General features: G+C 48.2%; 1 protein-coding gene across 1 annotated transcript in view; it reads right to left on the bottom strand.

Annotated features, from left to right (window-relative positions):
• Window positions 1-27,075, bottom strand: part of FER1L5 (fer-1 like family member 5) — a 55,453-nt gene extending 28,378 nt beyond the window's left edge. Inside the window, exons 1-19 of the mRNA XM_068564350.1 lie at window positions 26,991-27,075; window positions 24,977-25,029; window positions 24,293-24,384; window positions 23,480-23,588; window positions 21,788-21,842; window positions 21,222-21,331; window positions 19,129-19,257; window positions 17,880-17,942; window positions 17,097-17,147; window positions 12,769-12,799; window positions 11,975-12,090; window positions 11,621-11,744; window positions 11,143-11,195; window positions 9,857-9,925; window positions 7,284-7,327; window positions 7,108-7,190; window positions 6,936-7,030; window positions 5,842-5,970; window positions 3,664-3,841 (exon numbers count right to left, since the gene is read on the bottom strand). Of these exons, the coding sequence (XP_068420451.1) occupies window positions 3,664-3,841; window positions 5,842-5,970; window positions 6,936-7,030; window positions 7,108-7,190; window positions 7,284-7,327; window positions 9,857-9,925; window positions 11,143-11,195; window positions 11,621-11,744; window positions 11,975-12,090; window positions 12,769-12,799; window positions 17,097-17,147; window positions 17,880-17,942; window positions 19,129-19,257; window positions 21,222-21,331; window positions 21,788-21,842; window positions 23,480-23,588; window positions 24,293-24,384; window positions 24,977-25,029; window positions 26,991-27,075 (1,669 nt within the window). The remainder of the gene's footprint in view (window positions 1-3,663; window positions 3,842-5,841; window positions 5,971-6,935; window positions 7,031-7,107; window positions 7,191-7,283; window positions 7,328-9,856; window positions 9,926-11,142; window positions 11,196-11,620; window positions 11,745-11,974; window positions 12,091-12,768; window positions 12,800-17,096; window positions 17,148-17,879; window positions 17,943-19,128; window positions 19,258-21,221; window positions 21,332-21,787; window positions 21,843-23,479; window positions 23,589-24,292; window positions 24,385-24,976; window positions 25,030-26,990) is intronic.
• Between the last annotated feature and the right edge of the window lie 661 nt (window positions 27,076-27,736).

Here is a 27,736-nt window from a genome sequence, read left to right as displayed (position 1 = left end):
ATAATGTCATATTCATATAATGGAATACTGAAATATGCAACAACATGGACGAATATCTAAAACACTAGGCTGAGCTAAAGAAGCCATAGGAAAAGAAAGGGTACCATATGCATGATTTCATTTACGTGAAGTTGTAGAACAAGCAAAACAAATCTATAGTGATAGAAAGCACAACGATTGCCCGCAGGGTTTGCAGAGATTGCCTGAAAAGGGGTACATGGCAGCTTTGTTGGGTGACGGAAATTTCTACTCATGATGGCTACATGGATGTATGTATGTGCCCAAATTCATCCAACTGTACACTTAAAGTCTATGCATTTTATTGTTTGTAAATAATACCGCAATAAAAAAAAGAAAAAGCCACAATTAAGAGAATGAAAGCTCCAAAGTTGGAGAAGATATTTACAACACACACATATCTGACAGAAGATTATTCCCAGAAAAAAATAACATACAAATCAATAAGAAAAATACAGCCAGGGACTTCCCTGGTGGTGCAGTGGTTAAGAATCCTCCTGCCAACGCAGGGGACACGGGTTTGAGCCCTGGTCCGAGAAGATCCCACATGCCAAGGAGCAAATAAGCCAGTACGCTGCAACTACGCTCTAGGGCCCATGCTCTGCAACAAGAGAAGCCACTGCAATGAGAAACCTGCGCACCACAACAAAGAGTAGCTCCTGCTCGCCGCAATTAGAGAAAAGCCCGCACACAGCAACAAAGACTCAACACAGCCAAAAAAACAAAGAAAAAAAGTAAAATACAGCCAAATAGAATAATAGAGGGACTTCCCTGGCGGTCCAGTGGTTAAGATTCCACGCTCCCAATGCAGGGGGTGCGGCTTCAATACCTGGTGGGGGAACTAAGATCCCACAAGCCATGCTCGGCTCGGCCAAAAAAAAAAATCTATAAACGATAAATGCTGGAGAGGGTGTGGAGAAAAGGGAACCCTCTTACACTGTTGGGAATGTAAATTGGTACAACCATCATGGAGAACATTATGGAGGTTCCTTAGAAAACTAAATATAGAGCTACCATATGATCCAGCAATCCCACTCCTGGGCATATATCTGGACAAAACCATAATTTGAAAAGATACATGCACCCCAATGTTCATTGCAGCACTATTTACAACAGCCAAGACATGGAAGCAACCTAAATGTCCATCGACAGAGGAGTGGATAAAGAAGATGTGGTACATATATACAATGGAATATTACTTAGCCATAAAAAGAATGAAATAATGCCATTTGCAGCAACATGGATGGACCTAGAGATTGCCATACTGAGTGAAGTCAGTCAGATAGACATAGACAAATATCATGTGATATTGCTTATATGTGGAATCTAAAAAAAAAATGGTACAGGGAGTTCTCTGGTGGCCTAGTGGTTAGGATTCTGGGCTTTCACTGCTGTGGCCTGGGTTCAATCCTTGGTCGGGGAATTGAGATCCCACAAGCCATGCGGCGTGGCCAAAAAAAAAATTGGTACAAATGAACTTATTTACAAAACAGAAATAGAGTCACAGATGTAGAAAACTAACTTATGGTTACCAGGGGAGAAAGAAGGGAAAGGGATAAATTGGGAGATTGGGATTGACATATACCCACCACTATATATAAAATAGATAACTAATAAGGACCTACTGTATAGCACAGGGAACTCTACTCAATAGTCTGCAATGGCCTATATAGGAAAAGAATCTAAAAAAGAGTGGATATATGTATATGTACAACTGATTCACTTTGCTGTACACCTGCAACTAACACAACATTGTAAATCAACTATACGCCAATAAAAATTGAAAAAGAAAGATGAGGAAAGACAAATGCTTGGAAACATATGAAAAGGTGCTCAACCTCCATTTATAACCAGGAAATTGCAAATCAAGATCTTGTAATATACCCACCAGACTGGCAGGAATGAAAAGGCTGGGCAAGGTCAAGTACTGGTGAGAACGCAGAGTAATAGCAACTCTCATACCATGCTGATGAGAGTGTAATTTGGTATAATTACTTTTGCTTTGAATTTCTCTTCCACTCCTGGGTATATAATTTAGAGGAAGTCTTACACTTGTGACCAAGAGACATGTACGAGAATGTTCACAACATTATTACGGTAGATGAAAACGGTACAATCTAAATGTCTACATAAACCACATAATTTGTGGTATAATCATGCAGTGGAATACACACAGAAATGAAAATGAACTTCAGCTTACATACTGATATAAAAATTTAATATTGAGCAAAAGATGTGAAACAGATGAATACAGACTGAAAGTTTCCATATATATAAAATGCAAAAATAGTATGCTGTTTAGGATAGCATACAAAGGTGGTAAAAATTAAAAAAGAAAAGCAAGGATGTGATTATCGCAAGACTCAGCATCGTGCTATTTCTTGGGTAAGTGGATGTGGGTAGAGCACACATGGAACTTCTAAGATGCTTCGGCAATTTTCATCCTCTCTAAGATAATTTTTTACTTTTTAAGCTGGGTGGTGAGTTCATGGGTACACGTTTTATTATTCTTCTTTAAACTATACATATACATTTCATATACTTTTTGTATATATTTCATAATTTAAAAACAAGTAGACCATTATGCTAAGTGAAAGAAGCAGTCACCGAGGACCATACATTGTTTGATTCTATTTATATGAAATGTCCAGGATAGGAAACTCTATAAGACAGCAAGTAGATCAGTGGTTGCCTAAGGTTGGAGAGGTAGAGGAGAAATAGCTACTGGGTACAGGGTTTCCTTTTGGAGTGATGAAAACGTCATAAAATTGACCACAGTGATAGCAGCACAATTCTGTGAATATACTAAAAACTACTGAATTGTGTACTTTACATGGATGAATTGCATGGTGTGTGAATTATATTTCAAAAAAAGCTGTTATTAAAAAAACAGGCAGACAAGGGGGATGCATGGAAAGCCCTCCATGGGTGATAAGAGGGTGAAGCTGACAAAGATGAAAATGAGAGAATGTTCCTCTAGAGCAGTGGTTCTCAAACTTTAGCATGCATCCCAGTCACCTGGAGGGCTGGTTGAAACACAGATTGCTGTTCTGTTTTCTGATTCTGTAGGTCTGGGCTGAAGCCAAGAATATGCATTTCTATCAGTTCCCAGGTGATGCTGATGGGGCTGGCCTAGGGAATGCACTTCGAGAAACTTATAGTGCCCCATGGAAGTGTCCAATGAGTATACATTGGATGAAAGGATGAATGGGTGGATGGGTGGTTGGTTGGATGTTTGGGATAGTGGATGGGTGGTAGTTGAATGGATGAATGCGTGGATAAGTGGATTCATGGATGGATGGAAGGTGGGCAGGTGAGTAGTGGATGGTAGCCACGTGGCTGGATGGGGGTGGTTCAGAGTAGTAGGAAAGAAGATGAGGTTGGGAAGCTGTGGTGTGGAATGTAGTGTAGAGAAGGACTTGCAGTCAAAACCTAGTTTCAGTTCTTGTCGTGGGTTCACCACCTACTAGCTAGCTGTGCAATGTTTGGCAGGTAACTTCACCTCCCTGAAGCTCACTTTCCTCACGTCTAATGTGGGTTAACAATGCCTATGAATGTACCATGAGCTAATACCATTAAAAGGACCAGCACAGAGCCCAGCATGCACTGGCTGCTCTCTACCCTTTGGTTGGATCTGACTCTTACCATCATATATCACTTGGCTGTACTGTGTGGTGGAGACGAGAGGCTTGTAACTCAGGTCCATCTTGTTTCCATAGTGACCAATGCTGACCTCGAATTGGATCAGGTCCTTAAAGTTGGGCATCATGGTACAGGAAAGGAAGATGACGCACAGCCCATACTTTTGGCGGTTCTGGTGCTTCTAAAACAATAGCCCACCAATCCCCAGTATGTAAGCCAGGGGATGAACAAGGCTATAGAGACAGGCAGGGAGGCAAGCATGAGGTGCCCAGTTTCTTTCAAAAGCCACCTTTGCTTCTATTCAGGGTGACCTAGACCATCACTGAACCCCTGCCCCCTCTCAAAATCCTGCCTTGACTCCCACTCACTGGCTGATCAAGGGAAGTTCCTCCCAGGACTTCCATCACCTGGCCCCCTCCACCCAGCCAGTCCTGGTTCCTTCTCTTCCTGAAATCAGGCAGGAGGGTCTTCTCCCTGGTCAGGTTAAACTCTGAGTTGGGCCACCCCACCCCTCTCCTTTTTGCCTAAATGCCCCCCATCGGATGAGACCGAGGGTGGGCAAGGGTGCGTGGCGGAGGATGCATACACACTCACACCTGCTCTTAGCTTTTCTCAAACCCCGTCCTCCCACCGCGGGTCCGTCTGCTCAGGTCCTCCATCCATCATGTGAGCCCCTCTCTCATTTCCGCTGTCCACCTCTGCCCTACTTATGCATTCTCCCAGTCTGTTCACTAGCTCGTCTCCCCCTCTTAAAAAAATAACCCTCCTGGGGGCTTCCCTGGTGGCGCAGTGGTTAAGAATCTGCCTGCCAATGCAGGGGACACGGGTTCGAGCCCTGGTCCCACATGCCGCGGAGCGACTAAGCCCGTGAGCCACAACTACTGAGCCTGCGCGTCTGGAGCCTGTGCTCCGCAACGGGAGAGGCCGCGATAGTGAGAGGCCCGCGCACCGCGATGAAGAGTGGCCCCCGCTCTCCCCAACTGGAGAAAGCCCTCGCACAGAAACGAAGACCCAACACAGCCAAAAATTTTAAAATATATAAATAAATTAATTAAAACAAAAAAACAAACAAACAAAAAAACCCTCCTTCTACCGTCTGAGCCACTATTTAGCTGTGACCTGATCTTATCTCCTTCAACTTTGCAGCCAAGTTTCTATGCACTTGCCTCTATGCACCGTCTGTAACTTCTCCCTCCCACCCATGGCAGCCTGGCTTCTCTCCTGACCCAAGGCTACCGGTGTCTTCCTAATAACCAGCGCACACTTTTGGGTCCTCAGCCTTTCTCTCCGCCACATTCAGATCGCTGATCGCTCCTTTCTGCAACTCTCCCCTCCGGAGGCTGCCTCAGTTCTCCGCTTTGCAGACTCCCCCTCCGTCTCTCTGCAGTCACCCTCCTCCTCCTCCAGTCTCATAGGCTGTGCTTCCCGATGGGCTCCAGCCTCAGCTCCCTTCTCCCTTCACTCCACCTACTCCCCAGGGCAATTCCTCCAGAACCTTGGATAGATCCTTGGATGTGTGTTCATGACACATCCCGCTGTCTAGCAGCCTTGGGGACTGGTCTTCGCAGGTGTCTCACAAGCACACGTCAAAGGTGGGATTCATCATCTCCCCCAGACCTGTTCCTCCTTTGGGGAGCCCATGTTGATGTACGCCCCCCACTTTCCCACCTCGCCACCTGAGGCAGAAAATGGGAGTCAGCCTCACTTCTTAGTGTCCTGTTGGTCTGTGGCTCTGATCGTTGTTTCCAAAGGGTCTCTGGCACCTGCTCCCTCCTCTCCAGTTCTCCTCCCCTGTAACTGTGTCCCCATTTCTCTTAACTGGGTGGCCCAATTTACTCCCTTCCAATCTATTCCTGACTCTCTTCCTCCTGCCCCTTCCTGCCTCAGTGACCCTCCTTGGCCTTCAGGAAGAAATCCAGGCTCCTTGAAACATCATTTCTCCTTAACTGGATTACACATCTCCTAAACTGAAGCCTTGTCTTTACTGGGTCCCCTGACCTCCTGGGATTGGCACAGCAGGAAGCCCCCATAGGGGCTTAGCAAAGACTCAGGTGGATCGACCAAACATTCTCACACATCCAAAAAGCGCATTCCCCTCCTGGCCAGGGCCTCTTGCAATGTCAGAAACGGGACCCACAGCAGACTAGGGGCAGGCAGAGGAGCTCTTTCTTCCTGGGTTACCTCTACGCTGATCACATCTCGGGAGAGATCCTTCATCTTAGCATCTTGATGGGACTTGATGTGGGTGATTAACTCCAGGAAGACTCGGCCTCGATAAGCTAAACCATCCTTAACAATGTTGGGAATAGTCTAGTGTGACAGGAAGGGAAACGGCGAGAAAAGTGATGATAGAAAAAAAAAAACAACCAGGAAAGTCTCCCCTGAAACCTCTGTAGGAAGGACAGGGTTGTCCTGTAACTTCCTACCTAGGGCTGACCACAATCCCAGGGAGGAATTCCAGAAACTCCAGTCACGGCCATGCCTGGAAACCTCTGGGCCCTGAGCCGTCTTCTATACCCTTAGGTCCACTCTTCCCCTTCATTCAGTTCTACCTGCTGGCCCACCTGAAGGACCCTGTTCCTGGTAAACCCCTCATGCTTGGAGGGGACTGTGGTACCTACTGAATTATCCCAGCCTGGTCAATCAGGACAGGCCCCGCCTCCTCAGCAACAGTGATTGGTCCAAGGGGAGCACACATGACCTAGGAAGGCCAATTAGAATGCTTCCCTGGCCTTCCCTAGTAGAGGCTTCTATGGTCCTCTTCCCAGCAGGGAGGCCAGACTGCAGTAGGAATGAATGAGGCCCAGGAAAGAGCAGCAGAGATGAGAGATGGAGAGTCTCCTATAATGGCATTGAGGTCCTGGTTTCTGCGGCTCTTCCTCACTCAGAGTCCTTCCCAGCCCCATTCCCTTCTTTTGCCAATTGGCTTTCTGGCATTTACCACCAGTCTTGAATAACCCAGTGCTTTTCCACATTTACCTGTGCTGTTTCTTTTGTTGCCCATGACTTTCCACCTGCCGAAACTCTTACCTGAGGTCTCATCTCAATGTCCCTTCCTCAGTGACTGCCCAGAGCACTCCATCTGTTCCTTTCTTGTGCCGCAGCACAGGCCCCGTATTTATATGGCCATTTATGTACAGCCTTCAAGTCCTCTACTGGAGTGTGGTGGGCAGAAACCAGGGCCTGGCCCTCCCCAGGCATTTTCCAGGCCCCGGCGCCTTACACATGGTTGGTTTTACCTCCTCTGTTCCCTAGGGCTGACATGAGAAGCTTACAGCGTCTTCTTCCTTGATCCTGAAAGGGGCCTTTTTACCCCCACGGAGAGTCAGGAAGCTGGGGCCAAAGCAGGGGAGGAAGCCAGAGTACATGCCTGCAAGGGGAGAGGGTGAGAAGGGTCCCCAGGTCCAGTGGGAGAGGTGCAGGAGGCGGGGCCGGGGGCTTGCTTGCCTTCTATTTCTGCTCCAGTGGACGAGATCTGGTTGAGGGACAGGCTGACCGTCCCAATCTCATCATGGCACTTGTTCCCGGGGCTGGAGAGAAACACACCCTGCAGGCTGACCCCCTGGCCCAGCTCTGATTTCTTCCTCCCTGGCGTGTTTTCCAGTCTCCACCCAGTTGCTCACCAGTCCAAGACTCTGAACTTGATGTAGCTGGAGAGGCAGGGCAGCTGCAAGGGGCAAGCGAGAGGGGCAGTGGGTGCCTGCTCCGATGGCCTGGGCCTTGCTGAGACTGGGAGCAGGTGGAAAGTCCTAAGTCTGGGTCAAGGCCTGGCTCGGTTACCAGTGAGCCCAGTGGGACAGACCATGGGAGCTTATGGACCTTTGGCTGTGGGCCCCCCACTGCATCGGCCCTTTGCAAGGGCCTGGGAAAGGCCTTGGACTGTGTCCCATGATCATTTTGTATTGTTATTCTTAAAATGGACCCTCATTACATAAGCTCCCTAGTGGACCTGGCTTCCTTGGTGGCGCAGTGGTTAAGAATCTGCCTGCCAATGCAGGGGACATGGGTTCGAGCCCTGGTCCGGGAAGATCCCACATGCCGCAGAGTGACTAAACCTGCGAGTCACAACTACTGAGCCCGCGTGCCACAACTACTGAAGCCCGCGCACCTAGAGCCCGTGCTCTGCAACAAGGGAAGCCATGAAAATGAGAAGCCCGCGCACCACAACGAAGACCCAACACAGCCAAAAATAAAAACAAATAAATAAATAAATGTATAACATTTATTTTATAAATTTTATAAAATAAATCGGGTCCTAGTGGACCCGAGTCCACCCTACTTTGGGCTTCATGATCGCAGTCTTCACACGGCCCTTCAGTCTGGAGGCATGTTTACCAAGACTCATGGGGAGGTTGTAGGCCTCGAATGTCTTCCTCACATTTAGCAGTTAACCTTTATTTATTTATTTATTTTAATTTAATTTAATTTAATTTTTTTTTGGCCGTGACCTGCAGCTTGTGGGATCTTAGTTCCCCAACCAGGGATTGAACCTGGGACCTCAGCACTGAGAGCGTGGAGTCCTAACCACTGGACCGCCAGGGAATTCCCTAGCACTTAACCTTTAAACAGCGGGACATCTATCTCCTCAAAGAGTAAATCATCATAGCTGCCACTCTGGGGAGGGTTTCTGTTGTCCCCAGCATGTCCTGAATGGTCTACGTGGATCACCTGAGAGACCCACCCCACCTACAACCCCAGAAGCCAGGAGCTATGATTATTCCCATTTTCAGACAGGAACACTGTGGCACAGAGAGGCTGAATTCCTGAAGTTCTCATGCAACATGCAGAGCCCCTACCCGCTCTGCCAGAACCCAGCAAGGCCTGATTGTCCCTATTTACCGAGCGGGACTGAGGCCCAGAGAGGGACTTGCTTGAGATCGCACGGTAAGGGGTAGAATCAGGATTGGAACCCAAGCTTCTGAGTCTTATCTCTGCTCTGCCCTCAGTTATAAAAACAAAAAATCCACGTATAAAACAGAGCTGTTGGGGGTGAGGCCTGAGTGGGCCCCAAATCCTCTCAGCTGGGGCCTCTTCTCTGCTCACAGCAGTTCCTGGGGTGTGGCCTGTGGTCCTCAGTAGGGGGACCTACTCAACGAAGAGTAGCCCCTGCTCGCCACAACTAGAGAAAGCCCGCACGCAGCAACGAAGACCCAACGCAGCCAAAAATAAAAAAAATAATAAAAAAAAAAGAAGATGACTCACGAGGAGGCAGAAGATTCTACGAGAAGCAGGGAGGAAGGTCCACAGAAGGGTAGCTAATTTCACGTCACACAAATGTAAGGTAGGTATAAGGAAAGCAAAACACTCCCTGGGTAGCCAAACAGATGCCACACAAAGTTCTGTACACTCTCACTTATGGGAGCGCCCAAGTTCTCTCTCAGACTGCATACTCTTATTTTACACACAGCTCTTAGAAGCCTGGTGTGGAGTCAAAAGGCAATCAAGGCTCTCCCAGGGCTTGGAGAAAACTGGGATCCACACCGCTGACAAGTGACTGAGAAGGACTGAAAGGCTTTAGAAATCAGACTACAGAACCCCACAAAGAAAAGCATGTTGGGGACATTTGATGTAGGAACAAACAGCCCCACACTACATGTAGCCCAGCATGTAACTGTGTTCCTGTAGTGCCTCTAAGCCATCAACAAAGAGCTATAATTATGTTCAGGGCACTTTGCCTAGAAGATAAGAAAATGCATAATACAATTTAGAATGAGTCTTGAAAGTGATTGCTTTTTTTTTTTTTAATGTAGGTGAAAGGGCACGTTTAAGTTCTCTGGAAAGTTCAGTCTTAGGGTCCATTCATTTCTTTTTTTTTTTTAACCTGGCCTCCTTGATCATTAGCTGAAATCATCTGGGTCATTTATTGGTTTCCTTTCTTTCTTTTTTTTTTTTTTGGCCTCGCAGCACTGGCTGTGGGATCTTAGTTCCCCCACCAGGGATCGAACCCAGGCCCTCAGCAGTGAGGGCGTAGAGTCTTAACCACTGGACCGCCAGGAAATTCCCCCCATTTATTTCAAGTGAGGTTCTCTGTAATGTGTCTTGGGCTTCCTCACGCTCCCTATCAGGCAGAGTCCCCGCCCCCTCCTGCCGTGCTTCGTGGCCCCTACCGTCCACCCACACCCCCCCAACAAACACCCAAACCCCCTTCTGTTTGTGGTGCAGGAGGAAGAGGGCGGGCGTGATGGCACAGCAATACCTGAATCCGGAAGGTCAGGATCTGGTTCCATATCGGGCTCTCGGTTTGCATCTGCACGTGTGTCTTGAGCTGGGAACATCCCAAAGCAGTGTCAGTGACAGTCTGTCTCCTCCTCCCTCCACTGGCCTCACCTCCCAGCCCTTCCGGTCCAGCCCACAGGTGAACCTGTCTGCAGCACAGGGCTGGTCATGGGAATCCCTGGTCCAAAGACACTTTGACAACTTCTCATCCGCTACAACCTTGGTCCTTTGAGTAGCTACCTAGATCCAGACTCCTTCATATTTTCCCTTAAATCAGCTTTCAATTAACTTTTAAATAGATACAGGGTTACTAACTTTATTACATCAGTGCAAACACGTAGATTTTGTTAGATAAACACTAAGATCCCGACAAAAAGTCAGCAGCAACAATGCTGATGGTATGCCCCTTTCCAAAGCATCACTTGACTTCCTTTTTCAACCTAGCCTTATTCTAAGCAATCATGTCAGTGAAACCAAGGGTTAGTTGAACTGCTTAAACTTTTCCATACACTCTAAGAAAAAAAAAGAAATATTAAAATTTTTGAAAAAATGTATGCCTCTACCACCCAACGGTATCTCACCTACTTCCAGGGTACCTAAACCACTCATTGGGAAATAAATATTCAGTGTGGTGGCTTCAAAATATGTCCACACCTCCCTTTGGTACTCTCCCCTTCAAAAGGGGGACACTAACCTCCCTCCCCTCATGTATGGGCTGGATTTAATGACTTCTTCTAATAGGTAGAATATGGTGGAAATGATGGTTGATGAATTCTGAAACAAATCTAACTTTAACCCAGCATTCCCCAAATTTGAACATGTGATCTTTTTTTTGCACATAACTTCCATCAACACCCTTTGGAAAATGCTACCGTGTGTTCATAGAGGTCCGTGGAATGTCAGCAACCCTCTTGCCCAGAACCTTCCATTTCTAGATGAAGAAACTGAGGTCCAAAGAGGACGGTGACAGTTTCAATGTTGTGCATTTGCGGGCACGTTGTTTCATCCACTTGTCCACTCATCCGTGCATTTGGATGTTTGGTTTTCGGTGGGCATCTTCTCTATGCAGGGCACTGGGCACAGCTCTGGGATACAGGCTGACTAAGCCATGGCCTCCACCTTCACAGAGGCCCGGGTCCAGTGGGATCATATCACCCATAAATGGAAGAACTGGGATACGATTCCTGGGGTCCTGGCCACTTTTCCTCCACACTATTTTTTTCTAGGTGCCAATTTCTCTAAGTCTCAGACCATTTTTATGCTTACCTTTTCCCCAATTAGTTCCACCTCCAACATAGGACTCACTGAGTGATGTTTCTCTAAGAGCAAAGAAGTTAAAAGATTTCTGAGATGGCAGCATTTTTCTTTTTTTCAGGAGAAGGAAATGGAGAGGTGACAGAACAACTTAAAACCCTCCCCCATAATTTGGTTTGGTGCCCCCTGGGCAGACACCTCCCATTTCCACTCTGTCTCCATGTGCCGTTGTGTGTCCTGGCACACAACAGCAGCGGGGGTGGGGCCTGGCATAGGGAACCTTGAGTCTGCATCTGGGCATCAAAGACAGGGCACGGCACATGGCCCATTTTAAAGGGACCTTCATAAAACCATGCTTGGCAGATTTCAGTCTCCCTCTCTCCCCCACCCCAAATCGTAGTGTCAAAACGGAACTGGGGAGCCCCAGGAGAAACCAGAGTGCCAGCGGGTAGGGAAACTCAGGGTCACCCCCTCCCCCGCCCTGACTGACTGAGGTGGAGATCCTCGGCGCAGTAGATGAAGAACTGTACGTAGGCCATGTTGATGGGCACCACCGATGACTTGAAGATCTGAATGTCAGTGTCATCAGCCCTATAGGTCAGCTTTTGATCTACCTGGAGAGACCAGAGAGCTGATAGGGTCAGAGTCTTAGGGAGGTCACGGCCACCAGACTTGGCTTCCCCAACCTTCTGCTTGGTTGGGGTGGGGATGGACAACCCTGAAGGGACACAGTGGACAAATGAAAGCATGTGAAGAGCAATGGCCTCTTGGGGGGCCCACGGGGGGCCCCACGGAAGCAGCTAGGGTAGGAAATGCTCCTGGGGTATTGGGGGGACAGCCTCACCGGTGCCTGGTCTCCCACACCGAGGGCAGAGATGGTGACTTTCAGGTAGCCTCTCACACCACTGCTGGGTTCATTTGGCTGGCAGAGGCCAAGCCATTTCCTCAGGAGTGTGTGACCTGGAGAGGAAGAGGGCCCATGGGAGACCAGCCTCCAGTCTCTATCCTTCTTCCCTGAAACCAGCCTTTGCTTCTGTAGGAGACGGGTGTGGAAACGTGTCTCATATATTCTGGTTCCCAGCCAGGGGCAGGGGGAAATGGGAGTCACTCCTACCTTTAAGCAAAAGCTGCCAGCTATTGCCTTTAGGAAACAGGGACCCCCCTTTCCCATCCAGGGAACTTATAGTTGCTACTGTCCTGGTCTGAGAGAGGCAAATATTTCCCGCAACCCTAAGTCCCAACCTCAACCTGGTATGTATGTTATGGTCAGGTTTACTCAAAATTCAAACACTGGCCACACATTGTAAATCAACCATACTTCAATTAAAAGAAATGAAATCAACAACAACAACAACAAAATTCAAACACTGGCATAGAAAAATAGAAATTCAACCCAAGGCTGCAATAAAAAATTAGCATTTGACCCAAAGAGATGCTTTGGTTTTTGCAGAAAAAGACGTTATTATAAAACAAGATAAAATACCATGAAGTACAGTAAAATGTTAAGTACAGAAAATAATTCACACCTTCTAATACTCTCCCCCCATGTGTTGAACATACAGGGATTTTTGAGATGATTTCAACACCTGACCTGGTTTTTCTCAGAAGACACACATATTTCCAACAACTGCTGCCTACCTGGAGAGTTGTAGATGAACCCAATATCTGTCTGAAAAGAAAGAATAGAGTAAGGATTAGTTAGGGCCTCCAGCCAACCAACTTGTTGACAATACGAGTACTTGTTCCACCCTAATTCCTTTAATCTTTACAACGACCTGGAAGTTGGGCCATTATCACCTCCACTCTACAGAGGAGGATACTGAGTTTGGGAGAAGAGCCCAAAGTTTTACAACTAGTAAGTGAGGTGGCCTGGATTGAAAGGATTCTTGATCACCACCAGCACTGCTGGCCAACACGACGTTGTTCTTCCCTACCCCTGGGGGGTGGGGAAAGGTGTCTCCCGTTCTGGGGAAGAGGATGGTCAAGGGAGGATTTGGCAAAGAGACTACGGGTTTTCCCTTTCCCCTGGGAGACAGTTTTTGACTCCCTGAGGCCTGAGGGATGCAGTACAGGATTGAAGGTGGTGTGGGGCAAGGCACCGCAGAACATTCAGGCCACCCTTGGAAGGGTCCATAGAGCAAGCCCTAAATTTTGCATGTAGGCCTGCTTTAAAGCTCAGTCAGCCCCTTGGGTTAGGTAGGCAAAGACTTCTTAGATCCAACAACAAAAACACAATCCATAAAAGAAAATTTTGATAAATTGGACTTCATCGAAATGTAAAACTTCTACTCTTTGAAAGACACTGTTAAGAAAATGAAAAGAGGGCTTCCCTGGTGGCGCAGTGGTTAAGAATCCTCCTGCCAATGCCGGGGACACGGGTTCGAGCCCTGGTCCGGGAAGATCCTACATGCCGTGGAGCAACTAAACCTGTGCACCACAACTACTGAGCCTGTGCTCTAGAGCCTGTGTGCCGCAACTACTAAGCCTGCGTGCCACAACTACTGAAACCTGTGTGCCTAGAGCCCGTGCTCTGCAACAAGAGAAGCCACCACAGTGAGAAACCCACACACCACAACGAAAAGTAGCCCCCGCTCACCACACCTAGAGAAAGCCCGCGTGCAGCAACAAAGACCCAACACAGCCAAAAATAAATAAATAAATAAATTTATTATTTTTTTTTTAAAAAAGAACCCTTAAAAAAAAAAAAGAAGGAAAAGAAAATGAAAGGAGACATCATATACTGGGAGAACATATTTCCAAATCATTTATCTGATAAAGGACTTGTATCCAGAATATTTAAGAAAATCTCAAAACTCCATAGTAAGAAAACTAACAACCCAATGAAAACAAGCAAAAGATTTGAACAGACACTTCATCAAAGAAGTTAGATAGCAAATACTTGAAAAGATGCTCAACATCATCAGGGAAGAGTAAATTATAATCACAACAAGATACCACCACACATACTTAGAAGAGCCAAAATTTAAAAGATGAACAGTATCAAGTTTGGATAAGAATGTGGAGCAACTGGAGCTCTAATATATACTGCTGGTGGGAATATAAAATGGTAGACCCTATTTGGAATTTTTGCGAAAAAACTGCTAGGAATTTTCTTTAAAAGTTAAACACACACCTACCTTATGAGGTAGTCATTTCACTTCTACATATTTACTCAAGAGACATCAAAGCATAGGTCCATACTAAGACTTATACATCAGTGTTACAGCAGCTTTGTTTTAATAGCGCCAAGCTGGAAACAATCTAAATGCCCATCAGCAGCTGAATGGATCAACAACCTGTGGTATATCCATAAATGGAATACTATTCAGCAATAAGAAGGAATGAACTATTGATCCATGAAACAACGTGGATGAATCTCAAAATAATTATGCTGATTGAAAGAAGCCAAACAACAATAAAGTACACGCTGTATGATTCCATTTATATACAATTCTAGAAAATGCAAAGCAATGTGTAGTTACAGAAAGCAGACCAGTGGTTGTCTGGGGATGGGAGCAGGCAGGACTCGGGGAAGAGGGAAGAATTACAAAGAGGCACAAGGAAAGTTTGGAGGGTGATAGATATGTTCATTACCTTGATTGTCGGTCATGGTTTCATGGTTGTATACATATTTTAAAACATGAAATTATACATTTAAAATATGTATAGGGAATTCCCGGGCAGTCCAGTGGTTAGGACTCAGCATTTTCACTGCCTTGGCCCGGGTTCAATCCCTGGTCGGGGGACTAAGATCCTGATAAAATAAAATAGTATAATTCATGGTATGTCAATTGTACCTCAATAAAGCTAGAAGAAAACAAACCAAAATGAAACTCAGTCACCCCTAATAAAGCCATAGATCTAGGCAGTGATCATCAATAGCTGTTAACAACATAAAAAAAGACCAACAGTCGTTCTGTGTCTCCTGGTGACATCACCTTGCCAAATAATTGACCCAAGTCTGATCTAGCCTCTAGATAGGAAATACCTGGGCAGAGAGATGTGAGAAGGGATCCCCTGGAGGTACAACCAGCAAAATCCAGACTGAGGGAAAACTGCAGGACAAGCTATCCAGTTGCTTCAACAAATAAACGGCAAGGTAAACTAGGGGGCAGGACCAACTGAATAAAATACACCTAAAAATAACATTTTAACCAACTGCAATGTGTGCACTTGGTTTGGATCCTGATTTGAACAAACTGTAAATGGAATTCACAAGACAATTAGGGAAATGTGAACACTGACTAGATATTTAGTGCTATCCAGGAATTATAAAGATGTTTAGATGTAGTCATTGTCTTTGGTTATGCTTAATAAAATCTGTATGTTTTAGAAATAGGTAATGAAATATTTAAAAATAAAATGATGTCTGAGATTTGATTCAAAATTTGTAGGGGAGAGGAAGGGGGCCAGGTGTAGATAAAACATGATTACATGATTGACAATGAATTGGTGAAGGTGAGTGATGGGGATGGGGGAATTCATGACACCATTCTCTCTACTTTTGTGTATGTTTGAAATTTTCCAAAAAAGGAATATATATACCTTTAAAAGCTCAGGTTTTTCCCTGAGCTCTAAAACTTATTCAGCAATCGTTGGTCATCGTCTGGAAGTCACACAGTGGCCTTTGTCAGAAGCACATTTTGACCTCCTGCTACCTAGCCTCTCTATAATCTCTTAATTTCTAAACCTGTGCTGCTTCCTTGATGGTTAGGTGGGGGAGGGGCAGGTCATGACCCTTCGTGTGCTTATTACAAGTACTGTAGTGAGAAAGAAACCTTACTCTGATTTGCCCTAAATTTGCCTTTCCCAAGGGCTGGGCCCTTTTCCTTGAGTTGCCAGATTTAGCAAATGAAAATACAGATGGCAGCTTAAATTAGAATTACAGATAAACAGTGTGGTGCTCCAGGGACAATGGTGCTTCAAGGACAAAGGACGACCCTGCCTGAAAAAGTTTCAGCGTTACACCCCCCCTTACCAGACTCTTAATCACCCTCCCTACCATGTTACCATGGTTACGAAATTTCTGAGCCCACCTGGGCGACACCCGCCTGGGCAACGGGACCTGTCCCAAATAAGGAAAGGCATCTGCCCTGTCCCACTCCCATCCTATAGAAGGAAGGTATATGTGCCTCGACCAATCGGTAAAGGAAAATTTCACCTCGGACCATTCCTTTGTTTTCTGGCTATAAAAACTGATCAATAGCACACGTTTGGGCTTGACTCTCCCAGACTACTAGGAAGTTGGCCCTCTGTTCTGGTAGCAACCCTTCCCTCTAATAAATTCTATCTTCTTTACATTCTGCCTTATGTCTGGAAATTCTTTTCCAACCCGCGTTCGGACCACGACAAACAACGACAACTTTTTTAGTATACATAGGTCCCCAGCAATATTTCATGAGGAGCCATGAAATACTGGGGACATACTTATATTTAAAAAGTACCTGTTGTTTAAGATTCAAAATTTCCAGGGCATCCTGTATTTAATCTGGCAACCCTGCCTTTTCCTGATCTTCCTGGATTTGGAGAATGTTAGTTTAGCCCTTCATGACCTTGTGAACTTTCCTCACTTCTCAACCTGTGTCTTTCCCAAAGCAAATCTTTTTACTCTGTCTTCACAGGCAGCAATCTTTCTCTAGGTTTCTCCAGCAATTTGGTTGGCCTTTTGAGTCCTCTGCTTCCACAGTGTTATAAGTGTGGGGGGATTCAACGTGGCACCCAGCGCTTTCATAAATGTTACATACTTTAATCCTCACAATGACCCTGTGGGTTGGGTATATTATTATCCCCATTTTACAGATGAGGAAGTAGAGGCTCCGAATAACTTGTCTAAATCACCCAGTTGGTAGGTGGATCCAAATCTGGATCTTTTAGCATCAAAATCCTTTCCCCTAGACTTGGACACAGAGCCCAGGGTGGGTCTCTGTAACTGTTTCACCAAACCGCCTCCTCCATCCAGAGCTCACTTGGAATCTCCCGATCTCTGCGTTGAATCTCATCACTGAGGAATTCATCACCTGCAGGGGAGTTTCCAGAAAGATCTCAGTTATTCACAAGCCCAATTTCCCCCAGCCCCATGGGAGGAATCATAAGGGCACATCTGGATTCTCCAGGATTTACTCAATGCTTCCTAATGGCTGACACTTCCATGTAGCTTTTCTCATTTAATTTGCGGAGGAGCCCTGTGAAGTCCATATATTTCAGCTCCATTTTACAGATGAGGAAATTGATCAGAGAGGACAATTCACTTGATCTCCACAAAGCAAATTGTTGCACTCAACTTTCTCCACTGCATGCTGTCCTGGCTATTTCTTAAGAACATGTAAACTCTTCAAGGGAGAAGCCTTGCTCTCCTTAGCCCTGTGCTGGGCACATAGGAAGCAGTTGATAAATACGTGCTCACCATTGTTACCGGGCTCCCTCTCATTGGAGAAAGGGATGTCCCATGTTGAGGGGACATTTGAGGGGTGGCATGAGAATCCTGGCACATGGGAAAGGGCTGCTTTGTTCACCTCGGAGCTGAGCTCAGGGCCTATCAGTTGGCCTTCCACAACATTTGTTGAATGGATGAATGAATGAATGGGGTGTCTGGTTGCCGGGATAAAGAAGGCGGCAGAGATGCTGCCTTGGGGTCAGAAAGTCCATCTGATGTGTCTCTAGCTCTACAGGTAAGGATGCGGGGCTGACGCACTTTCCAGAATTGAGGTGGGACAAGAAAGTGGACCCACATTGTCCAGCTAACTCCTCACCTGGATTAAGATGGTCTCATCGAAGAATTTTGCAGGAACCTCATAAAAATTCTGAAAGAAGATCTGAAGCAGAGAGAGTCGGGGTGTGGGTAGGAGATATTCCTTCCACCACTTCCCCCAGGGACTCAGCAAGCCTGAAGCCTCAGACTAGCAGGTTTCTGCCCCACTGTTTGCCCATTTCAATGGCTTTCAGCTCGCTACCACCCGATCGCTCCTCCCACAGAAGCAGAGGCCTGCCAGGTCCCGGAGGGGTTTTCTCTCCAGAAAAGGGTGGGGTAAGGGATCCCTGGAGGACTTGTCAGGAGCAGCTCAAGGCCCAGCTAACTGCCCTGGGATGGAGATTCAAGCCTCTACTTCTTTCTAGATCGCCCTGGGAATTCCTTGGCGGTCCAGTGGTTAGGAGTCTGAGCTTTCACTGCCGAGGGCCTGGGTTCAATCCCTGGTCGGGGAACTAAGATCCCACAAGCTGAGCAACGCGGCCAAAAAAAAAAACAATCGCCCTGTCTGTCCACTGCACCCCACTCCCTGCTGCAGCCAGAACCTCCTTCCCCAGATGCAGACCGGGCCCTGTCACTCTCCTGCTTGAATCCCTCCATGGCTCCCAAGTCCCATCCATGACGGGGCCCCAGGGCACTTTGAAGGCTCACCTCCGGCCACTCCCCTCCAACTACACCCGTGTCTACAGTTCTGCCAACCAGTGTACTGCTTCTCCTTTCCAGGCCTCTGAGAACACTATTCCTTTTTCCTGAATTATCTTTCCCCATCCTGCCTTTTCGGAGTCCTCTCCAACCCCTGCTCCCTGCTCCCACCGTGCTTTTATCTTTTCTTTGGTGGTCTAGTCATCAATTAATTCAGCGCATGTGGATGGAGTTCCTACTGTGTCAGACACGATGCTATGAGGTGGGGTTTCCGCAGTGGCCAGGGCTACAGAGGGCCTGCGTTTCGCGGCTGCAATCCCTGTGCACTGCAGTCTTGCCCCGTTGTCATCCTTTACGTGTTCACATATGCGGGAGGCCCCCCACAGACCACCAGCTCCCCCCCTGCAGGGCTCAGAATTACTCGCTCTCTATTCCCTGTGCTAAGCCCAGTGTTTGGCCCTCCATGCCCAGTAAGAGTTTGTGGAACAAACAAATGAAAGCGCCCGCGTAAGGGAGCAAGCTTGCTGGCTGCCGGCAGGAAATGCCCAGCCCTTGGCTGGCCTTCTTGGCCCAAGTGCCCCATTCGGCTCTGAAGGGCATGTGCTGCCCACCTCATTGAAGAAAGGGTTATTTCCCATCTTGATCCGCGTGTGGTGCTGGTAGCCTCCGATGACCACCTTCACCACCGGCTTGATGTCATTGCCCATGAGCTGCCGAGCTTCAAACACCTTCACTCGGACCTGCAGAGGAGGAAACAGGGGAACTTGACGTTGGGCTCCCCTTCCCCAGTGGGGACTCTTCTCTAGAAGAACAATATGTTCTGATGAGAAACATCTACTGCGGATAGAAAGTGACCCCACGGGCCCTGGGAAGGCCATGGTTCCTTCTCTTTCCTTTTCTGGGAACTGTCACCTCCACTTTGCCCTTTTCATCTTGGGTGTTTCTTGAGTGGTAGGGACTTGTTACAGAATAAAGTCTAACATTTCTCAGTTTGCTGTCTTTTTATGTTTGTCTGCGATCTTTTTAGGGAATCGAACATTTTAAAGTTCTATGCAGTTGAATCTATGATCTGTGATTTGATCTCTGATTTGTGATTTCTTCTTCTTCTGCTTTTACATACTTTCCTGAGACTCAGTAAAGGGACTATGAAGTCTGAGCCTAGAATTAGAAGGTGGGAGGGAGAAGAGCCCGTAAGATCCAGGCTGGCTAAAGCCCCAGGGGAGGGAACTGGAGATGGCGGCGGCTGGCAGGGCACAGTCGTGGGAGCCTGTCGTGACTAGAGGTAGTAAGAGCACACAGCTCTCCCAGCCCAGCCCGTGGATCCTGCCATTCTCCATGAGGCCTCCTGTGTCTCCATCAAGTCCAGGAGCCCTTCAAGGATTAATACACACGCAGCTACCTGACCATCAGAGACAAGAGTGGTCAAACCAGGCAAACAGCCCTCATGTCAGAACTTTGCCCTAAGCACTAGTACATAGGAAGGGTAGTGATTTGGGCACGCTGACCTTCTATCCTGTGGCTAGCCAGCCTCGTGAAGGGGGACAGGGCCAATGGGGAGAGGGAATGTTCTCCAAAGGAGGCGACAGCACGTGCAAAGGCCTGGTGGCTACGGAAAGGGTCTTGAGAGTGGGGACTGTAAGTTGTGTAGGATGTTACAGCAGGGCGGGGCGGGGCAGGGACAGGGGACAGAGTGGCTTGCGGGCCAGGTTTGGGTTATCAAGGGCCTGGGAGCCATCGTAAGGAGTTTGGGTTATGTCCTGAGAACACTGGGAGTCTTCATTTTTAAGAACATTTTTAGGCACACGCATGGCATGATAAGAAGGACATTATTTTTTTTTGGCCGCGTCATGCGGCATGCGGGATCTTAGTTCACCGACCAGGGATCGAATCCATGCCCCCTGCTTTGGGAGCATGGGGTCTTAACCACTGGACCACCAGGGAAGTCCCAAGAATGACATCTTTGAAAGACCACTGGGACTGAAAAATGGACAGGAGAGAGCTGGGGGCTGGGAGTTTGGGAGGAGCCTATTCAAGGTGGTCCAGAGAAGGGATGATGTTGTCTGGGACCAGCGGATGGAAGAGGCAATGGAGAAGTGGGTGCGGTCAGGTGATATTAAGAGCTAGGACTCGGCCATTGACTGGATGCTGGGGGTGGGGTGAGGAGGAGGGGCAGCCAAGGATAACTCCCAGTCTCCTGAGCACGTGGCTGGCTGGGGAGCAGGTCCAACCATGGCAGAAATGTTAGATCACAGGCTAGAGGTCAGAAGTAAGTTGGTAAGCCATGGTATGGGGGTTCCAGAATCCACAGTGGAACCCGTGGAGCTTCCCAGGGATCCCCTCGAACTCTCCTCAGCCTCTGCTGTGCAGCTCATTTCTCCTTGCCCAAGGCTAGCCTTGTATTGCCACCTCCTGAAGGGCAGGGTCCAGGCCTCAGCCCTGCCTCCCCGGCATGGCCAGGGCCTGGTGTGCACTGCCCACAGTGCTTCCTGTCACCCCCCTGGAGCTGGCTCCAGCCTCAGCCACACGCAGAAGTTTCCCAGAACGGCCCCCGGAGGAGCAGAGGGTGTGGTGAAGGTCTGAGGACCTGGAGCCCAATCTGAAGCCCTGACCTTCCTCCATGACCTTGTGGAGAGGCAGGGATGGCCTGGGAACACGGTGAGGGTGTCGGCCAAATCACGTGGGCTTTCACCCTGGCCGGCCTCACCTGGAAGTGCTGAGGCTTTGGGGACAGAGCCTTGTGTACGGCGGAGCTGGGAAACGTCCGTTTCTGCCTAGCCACCTCTTGTGCCATGATGGCCAGGTGGTCTTCATAGCCTGGGGAAACATAGTCCAGGGTGGGCTCTCAGAGGCTGGGGCCCAGGAGACTTGGAGGCATTTCCCCCATTTCACTGTTGCATCCCCAGTGACCAGCTCCTGAGTAAAATCATGGCCAAGAGGCCCTGACAAGGGCACATGTCCTCCCCAGACATTCCCATGGTCTCCACCCACCATGGGCAACCCCGGGCCTCACACTCTACATATGGGGGCCCTTGGAAATGGCCATCCTTGCCTCCCTCTGCAGCCCATTGGAGGCTGGGTCTTCTGTCTACAGACAAGTGGACACATTGGGAGGACAGGTGACCTCAGGCAGGTGCCCGGAGATCTGGCCTACAGACCCTAACTTGGTCACTATCCTTCTGTAGGGCTCAAGGGTTGGGTCTCCAAGATCCCCAAGAGCCCATCCAGCTATGCTTGGTGAAATGCAGGGCTTAGCCCCATGGAAGTACATACCTATCTTCTCTATATCCTTGTAGGTCATAAGGGCCACCTGTAGGGTGAGAGTGCACTGCAAGGCAAAGGTAGGGGAGCTGTAAGATCCTGCGATCCTTGGCCAAATCATAGCACTGGAACCTGGTCCAGCCTGGCAGGGGCCACACCCAGTCTTCCCGGGCGGAGTGACGCTGGCCATGGCACAGGACCACACCATGGGGGCCTGTGCGGTCTGGGATGGAAGGAGGTTATAAACTGGTGGGGAGAGAGCAATGGGTTACCATGGATGGGGTTTGAAGAATAGAGGAGGCACACATTAGTGGTGGTGACAGAAAAGGATGCAGCAGGGTGGGGAGGAGAGAGAGAGGTGACTTGAGACCAGTCTAGAACCACTGATGCTAAACTCCGAGCCCAACATCTTATGACCTCATGTGGGAACTCCAGCAAACACCTAACTGACCTCCTGCCTGCAAGCACTCTCACTGCCCGTCCATCCTCCAGACCATCGTCAGAATCGACCCCTAAACACTCCCTAAGTGCTCTAAACTATCAGAGTAAAGTCACAACTCATCAGCATAGACCACAGGCCCTTTACGTCTGGCCCCTGGCCGCCTACCCAGTCTCAGGTCTCCCTGACCTTCACACCCCTTCCGCCCCCTCCCCCGGTGCCAGCAGTGCAGGCAGCCCACCCTCCTGAACCTGCAGTGCTGCCTCTTTTCCCTCCAGCCTTCACACAGGTACCTTATACCCCTGCCTTGGATTGTCTTCCTTTCCTGTCCATTGGGCAAACTCATGCCCCTCCTTAAAAACCATCCATAAAAATGGAACTCTGACAGGCAATCTGTAGCAATCAGCTCAGGAAACTAACACGATATCTATAGTAACCAGCCCAGGAAGTCAGTCTGCAGTGAGTCAGACTCATAGGAAGTCCAACCACCAACTCTGGCAACAGACAGTCGGGATTTGATTAATAACGGATAGATCCCTTAATTTTGTCCCCACTTCTAGCTCAGGACCAATGGGATAAAGACAAATATGCACCCCTAAGCGATCACATAGGATGCCCGGCTTCTAGTTGGGCCACTTACAGCTTCCCACACCAACAGCCTCCAATCCGGGCACACCTGAAGCCTTCCCTTTTTTCTACCATAAAGCTTTCCCACTCCTCTGCCTGCCTTTGAGTCTCTGTCCAAACCAAGTGATGGTGGCTGACTCCCTTGTTATATAGCAAGCTCTGAATAAATCGCCTTTGCTTGTTCTCATCTGGTTGGTCTTCATGTGTTTCCACACATCTTAATCACCTCCCCTGTAAAGCCTTCCATTTCCTCCCAAGTGGAATCGTTCATTATCTCCTGACCTCAGTGAAATAGCTCACTGACCTCAATATACATGTGCTGGAGCACTTGTCACCGAGAGTGACAACAGATGTGGGCTTCATTCAATTTTGTATCCCAGGCCTTGCACAGTTGCTGACACCAGTGGACGATCAACTGAATACTCAATCTCAATGGGTGGACGAAGGGTGGAGATGTGGGTAGGTGGATGGAGGGCAGCATGGGGAAGTTGGGGAGATGATGGGAAGTGTGATGGGTCCTCCGCAGGGCAGAAAGTGCTCTCTGGGTTGGGGGCACACTGGGACTCTGCTGGAGTGGATGCCTCAGCTTCACCAGCTGCCCCCCCTCCTCCACCCACCCTTCCTAGGGCCCGACTCACATCTGTGGGCATCATGGAATGGTTGAGCAGGGTCAGGTCCTTCATGAAAAGGATCTTACTTGGTTTATTCACCAAGGGTTTGAGCAGTATTGTGGCCAGGCCAATGAACCTGGAGAGACAAAGAGCAGGTGTGAGTTCCTGAGCCAGAGGAAAAGGTGTCCTTCTCCGTCCCAGGCATGACTTTATCCAGAGATGTCTTTCTCTCCTGGAAGCTGTGCTGTCCACCGAGGCTTAGGGAAGGATGCAGTTGCTGGGAGCATCCACCAGAGGGCTCTCAACTCTCTGGGAATTGGCTTTGGGGCTTCCTGGACAGTGGGCATCCCAGTTACTGGCTCTGCCCTGCCCAGCCTTTTCCCAGAAGCTCTGCACCCACACTCCTCCGGAATGGGACCTGTGCCAAGTAACAGCTGATTGGACCAGGAGGTGGGCACCTGACCAAAGCTGGGCCAGTCAGATTCTCTGTCCTGGGAATTTTGACCTGAGATGCCATAGCCTCGGTCTCAGTGAGGCACTAGAATGGGGCTGTGATGAGAAGCCAGGGTGGGGCAGAGAGAAAGAGATTTGAGATTCTGTGCCTTCAGAAGAGACAGAACTGCCCCTGGGTCCCCAGTTTCCAAGGTCTAGTTGATCTGTCCATCTATATACCTAGCCTTCATATACACCACCCCCCTTTTTTTCTTTTTTTGCATTAGCTGTCTGGAGTGGATTCTGGTCCTTGCATCTGAGTGAGTTACAGATTAGAGACAGGAGATGCAGCATCTGCCATAGCTTTAGTCAGGAATCAGGCTCCTCCTGCCTCTCTCTCTGCCTTACCTTTCCTTCTTTATTGAGCCCATGTCCCGAAGGGTGATTTGCAGGAAAGAGTCCTTTTGCAGGGGGCGGTTCCAGAGGTGCCAGATGAGGGTCTGTGGGAGGCACAGAGAGGTCAGCGTCCTCCCTCTCCCCTCCCTTTTCCATCCTCCTAGGAAATTAGAAAAGATGCAGGGAACGGCTGGCACTGTGTTTCTCTCAAACTGAGGAATATCCCTCAAGTCTAATTTCCTAAGAGGATGGCATTTGCTACCTTCACCAAGGGACCAGGCATCCTACCTGGGCTCCCACAGCTTAACTGCAGTACTGTGGGCTTGTTAGTAGCTAAGGGGTTTGGGGACTGGCTGGGGGGACATGGATGGATGGAAGATGAGAGGGGATCCTACACGGGGAGCCCTGTCTCTATTTCAGGTTTCTGGGAACATCAGGGCGGCTGGGTTGGACAAGATGGGTCCACCCCCAGAGTGGGTGAGATGGGCCAAGAGCTGTGGGCAGATGTGGCTGCTATGGCCTTGAGACCTGCACAGCCTTCTCAGCTCAGAGGCTACTCGCAGGGCATGATGTTCCAGCCTTGGGAAAGGCTGATGAGGCTCCCTGTTCCCTCCCTAGACTTCTGGGCACGGTCTGGACCCAGCCTCACTGTTGGGCTTGTCATTGCCTCATCTGGGCTTGTCTGATGTGTTTTACCTCGTTCCATATGGGGTGATTGCCTTCCACCTCATGAGTTGTCCTCTTGACATCTGCAAAGACACCAAGGGGCTGGCATTGGTGGTAGGAAATATTTCAAAGTCTAGGTTCAAGTGAGCAAAGAGGGGTAGGACTTATCTTGATGTAGAAAACATCCAGTCTACATTGGCAGATGTGACACAGCACTGACTCTTTCTTACTCTGGAGATTTCAAAATTTCTCACTTTTTATAAGAGTGACATCACCCCACGTGACAGATAATGTTATGTGTTCATTTCATTTTCTTCCTGGGTACATGGTTCCCAGCCATCCTGCAGCCGGGTGCAGCCGTGTGACTCGTTCTGGCCAACGGAGTATGGGATCCATGCTCACCACAGCCTGGACTGGCTCCCAAAATCTCCCATGAGAGTCTCCGTTCTCCTCCCCACTCTCCACATGCGCTCTCACCGTCTGCTGGCAGGGTGGTACCTGGTGACTTTGCAGCCACTAGCAAAGAGCAGCTGGTCCCTAAACTACTGTTTGGAGGAGTCATTCAGGATTGTTGCCTGATCTGCACAGTCGATGCAGCACTTGGTGTGGGCAAGAGGTAAACTTTTGTTGTGTTAAGGCACTGGGATTTAAGGGTTCCGTTGTGACCGGAGCAAAGCTAGTGTACCCTAATACATCCCAAAACATCTCTAATGGGTTGACAGCTCTTTATCCACTAAAATATGCCTTCCCCAGAAATATCTTTAACAAAGAACAGTCTATAGCCCTGCAAAGAACCTCTAAATTGCTAAATTTGAGATTCTTCCCAAGGAAAGAATGTGTGTGAGAGAGAAGAGAGAGGAGACAGACGGGGGTGGGGATGGGGTGTGGGGAGAAGCAGGGGATTCTCTGTGCCTGTCCAGTAGTGGGGAAGTGGGGCTGGAAACGACAGGTGAAAAAGGAATAAAAGATATCAAACAAACATTCAGTGATAAAAATGTGTAGGCAAATCTGGGGGCAAACCCAGGATTCTGGGTTGTAGGCATCTTTGTAAGAGAGATTTCTAGGAGGAGAAAGACAGTGCCTGGGAGGTGATGGGGAAGATGGCTCGGAATCAGACTGTTCCCCGGCTCACCGCAAAATTAGTTTCAGGGCAAAGACATGCTGAACCTCCACTACATCTCTTTCAACCCGCAAACTGGGGACATAAACCTACATCACCCTATGCACCTGGAGTCCTGAGTGTTCCACCTCTGAGTGACAGCACACTCAGCAAGCAGAGTTTCACAGGCCAGAAAAAAATTTAAGGAATTTCAGTCTCCGCTCATTTCTTTTGGAAACGACTGTGTCCTATTTTCTCTTGGCCCCAATTTTCTCACTCCCCACACTTCCTGGAAAACCTCATTTGCCTGTGTCCACACCCCCCTTTCTCTCCTCCAACAGACTGTTCATCTTTCTTTCCCTTTTCCCCTTTTTGTCCCCAGCTCTCTGTTATATGGATACACTTAACCTTTTTCATTTTCTCTCATAAATCCTTTACACCACCCCTCCCACCTCTCTTGGATTTTTTCCTTATCTATGAAAAATTGAGACAATAAAACTTGCCTCATAGAATTGTTGTGAGGAGCAAAAATCATTATATTTATAAGACTTTGTTGATTATAAAAGTAATTCATACAATTGAGCAGTTATTACCAGAAGTTGTACAAAGACCTGTATGTATAGTATCTTTTCAAATCCCCACAGCCATCCTATGAAGCAGGTACTTGTTTTTTTTTTAACCTGTTTGTGGCACAGCCCTAGTTCCTAGAAGAAACTCGAGAAGTATTCATCTTCTTTTTCTCCCGTAGCCATTCACTGGAAAAAAAATGGGAGGCAGAGGAGTCATACTAAGAGAAATAATAGCAACAAGGATGATAAATTTGAAAGAGCCAGATGGTGTCTACCTCACCTTTCTGTGACACAGGGCATCTTTTACCTAGTAGGGCACCGATAAATCTAGTTTTTCATTGAACATATGTTGCCTCTTGGGGCTCCTGGCTCTCACCTCTGAAGTACACGGACACGCAGGGTCTGGGTGGGGGGCTCAGGGGTGGGCTAATCTTGGCCGACCACACGACAAGCCGCAGCATCTCTTCCATCTGCTTCCCTCCGTCCTTCTCTGGCAAAGCTTCCTTCTTGGAGCACCTTGGTCCAAGGCTTCTCCCAGGGCTCAGGGGGTGAGGAAGGTCCCGAGTCTGTTGCTTAGCAAGAGAGGTGATGTCACAAAGGTCGGTGGTTCTTGGGTGGTGGTTCTTGGTTCTGGAGAGGAATGAGGAGAATGGGAGGAAGAAGGAATCACAGGGTACAAAGCCAGTGGCTTGAGGTGACCAGGGCTGTAGAAACAAAACAATTTGGCCGAGCTTCATTTCCTCTTTCCGTTCTCTTTTCTCTCTCATTCTTACTGTCCTTCTGTTTTCAAGATCAGGTAGAAGGATAATATCTGCTCTTTATACAAGCAAGTTATCTGGAGTGAATCATTGCCAAAGTCACACAGTTTAGGTGAGAAAATAGAGAAGGGAGGTGAGCTGAGAAAAGAAATAAGGAAATCAAAGACGATTTCAGTGGTGTTTCAGAAGTCCTTTCTAATGTGGAAGCAAACATTTAGGCCTCCTTTTTTCTAAAGGAAACGTGAGTCTAGATATGAGTCTCTCTTTAACCAACAGAAACTAGCTTTCTCATCAATGAGCTCTTACGCCAGCTGGGTTTGTAAGGTTAAAGAAAAATCTCACTGACATATTATCTTGCTGTGGC

The sequence above is a fragment of the Eschrichtius robustus genome, chromosome 15 (assembly GCF_028021215.1).
Source record: "Eschrichtius robustus isolate mEscRob2 chromosome 15, mEscRob2.pri, whole genome shotgun sequence".
Taxonomy (NCBI): Eukaryota; Metazoa; Chordata; class Mammalia; order Artiodactyla; family Eschrichtiidae; genus Eschrichtius; species Eschrichtius robustus.
The sequence above is the reverse complement of the archived record's forward strand: the minus strand, read 5'-3'. Positions and strand labels throughout refer to the sequence as shown.